Source organism: Acomys minous (genome assembly GCF_964271855.1).
Source record: "Acomys minous genome assembly, chromosome: 2".
NCBI classification, from domain to species: domain Eukaryota; kingdom Metazoa; phylum Chordata; class Mammalia; order Rodentia; family Muridae; genus Acomys; species Acomys minous.
The window spans coordinates 130,822,862-130,832,172 of record NC_140484.1 but is presented as its reverse complement, the minus strand read 5'-3'; the positions used below and the strand labels follow the sequence as shown (position 1 = coordinate 130,832,172).

The 9,311-nt window shown below is 49.4% G+C and overlaps 1 protein-coding gene across 1 annotated transcript; it reads right to left on the bottom strand.

Moving 5' to 3' along the window:
* Nucleotides 1-1,079: 1,079 nt before the first annotated feature.
* LOC311592121 (small ribosomal subunit protein uS14-like) lies at nucleotides 1,080-2,270 on the bottom strand. Its single transcript, XM_084772112.1, has one exon. The coding sequence runs from the start codon at nucleotides 1,257-1,259 to the stop codon at nucleotides 1,104-1,106; it is 156 nt and encodes a 51-aa protein (XP_084628238.1). The 5' UTR covers nucleotides 1,260-2,270; the 3' UTR covers nucleotides 1,080-1,103.
* Nucleotides 2,271-9,311: the final 7,041 nt, after the last annotated feature.

Genomic DNA, 9,311 nt, shown 5'->3' with positions numbered 1-9,311 from the left:
GAAGCTTGCCAAGTAGGTTTGACTGGCTAGTCAGTGAGCTCTGGGATCTACCAGTCTTCTCTCTGGTGTGGGGATTGCAAGCACTGAGAGACAGGCATGCCCATTACTCAACCAAGAGCTTTTGGAAGCTGATAAGAAGTCCCCTTGACGCTCAGGCTGGGCCATGCTAAGGTGTTCTTACCCACATCAGACTTCAGGTACGCATCTGTGACTCCTGGAAATGTTTCCTCTGTTTGCTTCCTTCTCTTTGCTGCACTTCCCTACTGCATAAGTGTTTCCTGGGGGCTCTTCCTAAAGGAACAACTCACACTCACTAGCTTGTCTGGAGCTTTGCCGGGGAAACCAACTTAAGCCACTTCTTCCAACCTTTGTGACACTTCTCTGACCCTACTTACAGCTGAACTCACATACCTAACCAACGTCACGGTGGAAGAGTGTCCTGTTAAAGTCACACTCTGCAGCACGCATCCCTCCAACCTGCTCAAGGAGCTCCCTCCTGTAATTGTTCCTTTTCTTTTAAAGAGATAGTACTTTCACATATATGAGGGGTTTTTCCTGCGCGTGTGCCTGTGCATCATGTGCAGACCGTGCCCACACAAGTAGAAGAGAGCATCAATCACCAGGAACTGGATCTCAGGCTGGTTGTGAGTTGCCTCTTGATGCTGGAAACTGAACCAAGGTTTTCTGCAGGAGCCCCGAGTACTTGTAACCACTGAGCCATCTCGCCAGCATCAAAAGGTCCCTTTTTGGTTTAGTGTGATCTCCCTCTCCTCTCCTTTCTCCTCCTCCCTCTCTCTCACTGTCCCACGTCTTCACTTTTTAATTCTTTTTTTTTTTTTTTAAGATTTATTTATTATTATGTATACAGTGTTCTGCCTCCGTGTTCACCTGCAGGCCAGAAGAGGGCATCGGAACTTGTTATAGATGGTTGTGAGCCACCATGTGGTTGCTGGGAGTTGAACTCAGCACTGGCTGGAAGAGCAGCCAGTGCTCTTAACCTCTGAGCCATCTCTCCAGCCCCCCACTTCTTAATTCTTTATGTACAAAGGTTACATGATCAGTTTCACTGGGTAGGCAGTCTTGAATAATCCACTCAAGGTCGTTCAGTCCCGCTTAATGAAGCCTATGTCCTTCACATACTGACGGAAACACTGACGGCACATCTTGAGCCCGTATTTCCAGATCAGACCTTGGCGGCAGGAGCGAGAAGCCTGGCCAAACTTCCATGGGTGATTCCAGTAAAGCTGCTGGTGACCCATCTTGCCTTCAGACAGCCAACCAGGAAAAAGGAGCGAGCTGGCCCTCCATACAGTCTTATTATCCAGGCCTAGAATGTTTTCATCCTCTGAGACTTACTTCTGAATAAGCTCACCCTTACTTGTTCTTTCTGAACTCTGGCTAGCTGCTGCAACTCAGCTGTTCTGGATCAAACTCCTCTCCAAGCTGATTGATTCAAATTGGCTTCTCTCAGCTTCTGACTGGGTTGCTCTGCTTGGCCTCACACCAACTCTAGCAATCTGTCCTAATCTTCTGGCTCATTCTCACTCTCTGGCTTCAGCTTCATCTGCTGACCTGCCCTGAACTCATGAACTCCGACCTTGATGCTTCCTTCTACAAACTAATTTTACCTTCATTGTTTAAGGTTAAGGGTGTGTCTGTATTCCAGCAAGAGTAGCCTATAATTCCTCTACAGGTCTCCTTTCCAGATCATTCTAACATATAAACTTGCCTCAATATAATCCCTGGAGTCTTTGTCTTTTAATTATAATCAGTGCAGAGCAATAGTGTATGGATTTTCTCTTCTGCCTGAGCCAACAATGAGTGGTTTTCAGAACATTGGACATCAAGCAACAAAGGCCAGAACTCTTGGCATCCATAATTGCACGAGCATAGGAGAAAGCTTCATTCACACCACAGGGAGTAGAACCTAGACAAAGCCTAGCAGACTCCATTAATGAAACAAAACTGAGTGCAGGGAGACCCAAGAAAGGAAGAATGTTCAGGTACCTAGGGCTCCTGAGACCTGAACACTTCTTAAAAGCTTAGCAGGGCCTGTGTGCCCATATAAGGAGGTGTCCCAAAGCTAGGGAGAGAAGCACCACGAAGGGTTAGAGGATATTGTAACTGGCCAGGATGGTACCTGTTCCTGCCAGTCACCTGAAAGCCTCATGTTTCACAAGGCATAGGGCTAAAGTGCTCTGAGGTTTGCTGCTCTGGCCCAGCTGAACAGATCTCAAATGCTTAAAAGGATTCAACTGTTTCCAAGTAGGTATCCCAGAGCAAAATTCTAGAATATGCATACACATATGCATACGTGTGTATCACACAGTAAGATGCTATTTACAATTAGTACCATTAAAAATTTTAAATGTTGATGGAGAGATGGCTTAGTGGTGAAGGGCACTGGCTGCTCTTCCAGAAGACCCTGGTTTGATTCCCAAAACCCACAGGGCAATTCACAACTGTAAATTTCTCCAGGTCCAAGGGATCTAGTGCCCTTTTCTGGATCTGCAGGCACTGCATGCATGTGCTGCACAGACATAACATGCAAGAACAACATACACAAAAAATACACCACCAAAGAAACAAAATCCAAAACCATTAATCTTGAAAGGAAGCAAAACAAAAAACAAAAAACTAAACCAAAACAAACAAACAAACAAAACCCCACACAACTTATGATGAGAAGACTGTATCAAAACTAACTCAAAGTTGACATGTGAAAACTGCAGGCAGGAGGAAGGGAACCGTCACTATGGCTGTGTTAACTGTGTCCAAAGCTAAGTAGAGGCGTGGCCAGAATAAAAGGAAGGTCCAGATTACACACCAGTGAAGACGACAGCATACAGGCTACAGAGACGCGCATATAAAATTAACAGTGTTTCAGACTAGTGGACTTACTAGTATAACAAGAACTATCAAAAATGAGGCAAGAAGAATATTCTTTCAAATGAACAACTATCCGTTAACCAGGAGACAACATCAAGTAATCTGCCATGGGTGGCATTGGGTATGTTAGGTAAATAATAAAAGAGTTGGCATGCTAAGATACCTCGTAGTCAGCTCAAGTCTAATGATAAAGAGAAAATCTTAAAGGCACTCAAGTTTTCTTTTGATTAATGTTTTATGATGTAACTGTTTGTATTCTTTTACTTTTTGTTTGTTAGTTTGAGACAGGGTCTGCTGTTGCTCAGGCTGGCCCTGAACTTTATATAAAGCCACGGATGACCCTGAATTCCTTATCCTTCTGCCTCCCCCTCCTGGCTGGTGGAATTCAGGCATGCGCCACCACCACACCCAGCCTATGGGGTGCTGGGAATGGGACCCTGGCCTTGGTGCATGCTGGGCAAGCACTCTACCAATGGGGCTATTATCCACAGTCTTCTGTTCCTTTGCAGTTAACCTATCTATATCCTATGTCTAAAGTGAGTTTCTTGCATACAACACAGGGTTGAATCTTGCACTTTCATCCAAGTGCAAGTCTGTATTGATTATGTATTTAAACTACCTATACTTAATGTAGTTATTGATGAGATCGGATTTAAATTAAAGCTTCTTTTTGCTGTAGGTGTGCATGAGACTTCAGAGTGCTCAGCTCTAAACAGTATATCTGTATCACAGCCCTTCCTCACTAGCATCAAGGATCAGTAAGGAAGAGAGGGACAGAAGGATTGTAAGAGCCAGAGACAGTGACTAAAGTGCCAGCTGTTGCGCACATGAACTCACAGTGGCCGTGATTGTAGGCATAAGATCTCCACAAGGTCAGGCCAGCCAAATCCCAGCAGGGGTCAGGCAGGGGTTCGTGAAGTCCCATTCCTAATCAGAGGAGCTATTGGCAGTTGTCTTTTTGGAAAATATAAGCTGGGTGGTGGCGCATGCCTTCAATCACAGCACTTGGAAAACAGAGGCAGGTGGGTCACTGGCTTAGTTCAAGGCCAGCCTGGTCTACAGACCGAGTTCCAGGGCAGCCAGGACTAAACACAGAAACTCTGTCTCAAAAAAAAAAAGACAAGGAATATAAAATGTATATCTTATGTGTATAAGTATTTTTATTCCATGTATATGTGTGCCCGGCAGTGCCTGTGGAGGCCAGACAGGGTATATGATCCCATGGAACTGAGGTTATGGGTTGTTAGAACCAAACCCTGGTCCTCTGGAAGAGCAGCAACTGCTCTTAACTGTTGAGCCATCTTTCCAGGCCAGGAAGTTGTCTTTTATTTAGTCTGGTTGTCACAGCCACTGTCTAAATAGAACTGAAGTAGACACACAGGTGTGTCTCCTGTTGAGTCAGACCCTTGGTGTATGTAGAGGAGTCACTTCAATGAAGAACTGAGTTGGGCTGGCCTTGTCACTGTGGTCACCTTCAATGTATCTCACACTTGCCATTCCCTTAGGGCTAGATTTTTATCACTACCTGCCATTAAGAGTGGTGGGGGAGGCTTCTCAGTGACTCGTGGTGTCATCCCTGTACTTCTGCAAGGGGCTGAGGGTGTGTGGCTCAGTGGTAGAGTACGCGCTTAGCATTCTCAAGGCCCCAGGCTTGATCCCCAACATGGTGTAGCATGTTCATGATGGAGCAAAGCTGCTCACCTCATAGAGACTAGGGATGATGGAGGGAGGAGGAAGATGGAGGAGGACGTATCCTTAAGGGCGTTGCTCCCCTGGCCTACTTCCTCCAACTTGGCTCCATTTCCTTTAGTCCCCATTGCTCCCAGTAGCACCGTCCCTCAGGCAGCCAGCCCTCACCACACGTGCTTGGGGAGGCATTTAAGGTTCAGGCTGTACCACTGGCTCTTTCTCGTTAGAAGGGCAGCTTTCTACATCCTGAGCAGCAGCTAGCTAACCCCTTCCTGTGTTCTTAGAAACCCATCTGCCTTCTTTTGCCAGGTCCTCCCCCCCTCAACCCCCTGCCCCCATCCCCCTCTGTTCTGGCTCCTCTCTGCCCACTCTCCAATTCTCCATCTTCAAAGTGAATGATGCCCCCCCCACCCCCAGCATTGTGGTACTCCCCCCCACCCCAGAAGGGAAAGGATGGAACCAAGAAGAAAGTTGTGCGAGGCCAGTATAGACGGAAGGATGGTTCAGTGGTTAAGAGCACTTGCTGCTCTTCCACAGGGCCCAGCTTTGGCTCTGATCCAGCATCCGCATTGGCTGGCTCACAGCCACCTACTTCCAGGGGCTCTAACGCCCTCTTTTGGCCTCCTTCAATACCCATGTGCACATGTTCTCCACACCCCCACACACACAAATGAAACATAAAATCCTAAAAATATGTCTTTCAAATAACAGTAGTACCTGGGATAAGACCTGGCTGCTAACACAGGGCTGTCTACCCCCGTCTGGCAGCTTTCTCTCTACTTTCTTTAATGCTAGAGGAAAGGCCACGTTGTGCACAGCAGAAAGTGCTGCAGGAGAGAGGATGACCAGGGGTTGGATGGAATTTTCCAGGGGGTTGAGAGAGAAACCAAACTAGGCAAAGGGCCGAAGTGGGCGGGAGAAGTGTGTTCTTGGAGTGGTGCATAGGCTGTGTGTGCTTAAATGCATTCCCCCTGCCCCCCGCCCCGCCCCTCTTCAAACGGACGGCTGTTTCAATGGCTTCGTTTGGATATACTGTTAAGTTCATCGCTGTTATGAGGCCTCTGCATGTTGTCACAGCCTCAGCAGGTCTACCCCACACGTTTCCTAGGGAGTACTGAGGCCAGACAAGGCAGTGGCTTGTCCCCACGCCACATAGCTAGTAAGTGACAAAGCTTGTACTAAAACCCTAGCCAAGTCTGACTTTAGCTCAAGAATTTTTAGTATTTCTGCTCAACAACTGTTCCCTGGGCAGCCACAGAATCTAAACTCACCCTGACCCCTCTTTCCCCCGACAACAGGGATAGGAGACCCTGTCTCAAGGTCTAGCTGGATCTCTGCCCTGACGAACTCTAACCCCCTTAGCCTCTAATCACAACTCCTGGCCCCCTCAATGGAGAGAGAATGCTCTTAGCTTTCTGACGGACCCCAGACAGCCAGGCCTCAGGACTCATAGCCAAGCATGTCACTCTGGGTACCCCCAGCCCGGGCCCCCAGTGTACACTCCATCACAGCCCAGGAATGTGGACATCCAAGCACTAACAGTCAGCTAAGCTGAGGTCCCTGATAGCTAACAGAAGCTGACAAACCATTAAAAAGAAAGGCTGGGCTGAGGGTTGGGTCACAGCACCTGGAGTTTTCAGTCACTACCTGACAGATCTTGCCGTCCCCATCCCCATCCGTGGGGCAGGGATATCTTATCTGCTGGCTTCACCCGGCATCTGTGAGAAACCCCACATTGCACTTCCTGATTGCATTGCCTACCTCACCCCACCTCAGGGGCCATTGGAGGCTCCAGGAACACAAGCTGGTAAGAGTAACCAGGCTCCAGACCCTTTTCTGGAGTGAACACCTCCAGGAAAGGGGGAGGATGGCTTCCTGCCTGGGGGAGACCAGGGTGTGGCTACTCTAGTTCAAGGACCCCTGGATGGGGCTTCCAGACTCAAGGCCATCACGAACACAGTGGCCAACAGGACAGAGGATTCTCTTTTCTTGCCCTTGGTTCCCAAGATGGAACAGTCGCTGAGAGTGGAATTTCACTCACTGTAGTGTACTGGGACCTCACAGGCCCTGTCAATATGCAGACTCTTCCTTGCAAGCTGGGAGGAGGCTTGAACCTATATGTCTAACAAGCTCTGAGGTGTGAACCAGCCTCCAGATCAGACACTTGATGGCTCGTGGCCTCTGAGTACCTCCCTTCCTCATCCCAATCTCCCTTGTTCTAATCTCACTGGGAGCACAGCCTTCATTCTCTGGGAATCGCTTTCCCTCCTGCTTCACCTTCCGGATTAGGAACTCTGTGGAAACTTCTTGCTTCAAGGGACCATCCTTCCTCTTTAATTATTTATGTGTTTGTTATTTATCTATTTATTTATTTCTCTATTTAGTTGGTTAGTTTCGAGACAGGGTTTCTCTGTGTAGCCTTGGCTGTCCTGGACTGCCTTTGTAGACCAGGCTGTCCTCGAACTCACAGAGATCCACCTGCCTCTGCCTCTGCCTCCTTGAGTGCTGGGTTTACAGATGTGTTCCACGGAGCCAGCCCAGCCTTCACTTTGATTATTTTTATTGTTGTTAAAGTGTGTGTGTGTGTGTGTGTGTGTGTGTGTGTGTGTGTGTGTGTGTGTACATGTGGGTGCACATGTGCATGTAGAGGCCAAAGATAACCCTTGAGTGTTGCTCCTCAAGAGCCATCCACCATTGCTTTTTGAGACAGAATCTCTAATTGGCTGGAGTGTTAGGTCGGCTGGCCATTATGTCCCAAAGGTCCACCTGTCCCCGTCTCACTGGCCTTGGGATTATACACACTCTCCTCCATGCCTGGTTTTTAAACATGGGTCCTGGGGATTGAACTCAGATCCTCACATTTGCACTTTGCTGACTGAGCAATCCTCCCCACCCTCCCTGTCCCAACTCCCTTCCTGAACTGCTTCTAGCAGGAGACAGGGCCCCGTCTCCACTGAGCTTCTGGGAGCTCAGCATACACCTTTCTGCCCTATGTGCAGACAGGCTGATGAGAGAGTGGCACCGCTTGCTTTCGTGTCTCCATCTCAGAACCTGGCTCTCTTTGCTTCCTTTCTCCCACCATGCCAGGCCACGCCAGCCGCTGCTGGAGTGAGATTTATGTGTGTGCCATTGGGGTTTTGTAAAGAAAAGAGGGTGTGTGTTCATAAGGAAGGAAGAAACTAGCATTAAGGGGCCATTGTGTGACAGGCACATTGGAAAACATCACTTCCGGGCAGCCCTGGGTCCTGTGAGATGCCCTGGAAGCACCCCAACACGTGTGTGTGTGTGTGTGTGTGTGTGTGTGTGTGTGTGTGTGTGTGTAGCAAATGTGTGAAGCTCCTGGATGACTGGAGAGACCAGCCTGGCTTCAGAGGAAGCCAGGGTATGGGTCTAGTTCAGGAAGGGCCCACAGACTGGGGGGTGGGCAGGAAAATGGATGAGAGCAGAGCTTGACTTCCTTCTGTGAGCAGTGGGAGGCCCGTAAAGGATCTGGTGAGTTTGGGACCAAGTCAGGTTAGCTGTGCCCAGAAGTACAATGTGTGAGTGGAGGAGAAGGGCACACTCGTGTCAGTCAGAGGGACCCACGGAGCTGCCTTCCTCCTCTGGCTCTTAGTGGAGTAGGCTATGTGGCCGGTCCCTTGTTTGTCTTCACAGAGTTGACAAGGACATTCATACTGCCAGCTTCCCCTATCGAGATCCCCCAGGAGGGGGCGGCAGAAGTGCCGGGTCTCCCTTTGGAAGATCAGGACTAGGGAGCATCAAAGGCAACCCCAAGAGCACCCCAGGATGAGCCGCTGGTTTGGTCTGGAATCGCAGAAGCTGTTAGAACTCTTGAGTCCCAGTGTGGGGGTTGCGGGTGGGGGTGGGGTGGCGGGAGGCCATAACAGGGGCCCAGCCTGGGTCAGCCGGGGTTCATCGCCAGGAGCACCGCCCAGCTGGCCTGGCTCAAAATAGCTTTCCAGATGCAAGGACATATTTTATCTCGTTCTCTTTTCCCCGCATGCACGCACACACACAAATAAACATCCCTGCATCTCAATGGGGCCAGACTCGATTGAGTGGGAAGGGGGCTGGGGCACGGGCCACCGCCTACGGAGAGGCCCAGGCTTTTAGCCTTCGGTTCCTTTCTCGGGGTCAAGACTTTGTTTCCTGACATGAGTATGGAAACTCATGCTGGTTTCCCAGAGGCCACCGGCTTGTTCTCCGGGGTCAGGCTGCCCTTTCCCTCAGGGTCATTACTCCTCAGACATCATGACGCTGATGGGACAATTGAAGAAACCATGCATGGGGGAAATAGGAAAAATACAGCACAGTTCTGCCTGGGCACGGATGGGGGAGGGGCTTCCCAGACACAGGGAGACCCTGCCGGATTCCTCTCTTCCCAAGAAGGTCCTGGAAGCCTGGGGACTGCGTGGTCTCTTCTTCACACACCAGCACTTCCACAGATACCATCCGCTTAGCCTTCACTCTGAGGTCTCTGGGCATGGTCTGTTTAGGGTTTTGTCATCAGGACTAATTTAACATCCTTAGCCCACAGGCCGCAGTGTGGTCCACTAATGTCCACTTGGAGACCGGTAGATAGAGTTGCTAAGCCCAGGGCTGCTTGTGCACCGCAACTCAGTGTTGCTAAGATAAAAATGAAGCTAAAGTGTAGGTTAACTGGGTCTCCCCAAAAGATACATTTGAGTCTTACCCACTGGTACCCATACATGTGATCTTCCCTGGAAACAAGG

Excerpts from the sequence above, each read along its gene's own strand:
- LOC311592121 (XM_084772112.1), bottom strand. The coding sequence starts at position 1,259 with ATGGGTCACCAGCAGCTTTACTGGAATCACCCATGGAAGTTTGGCCAG.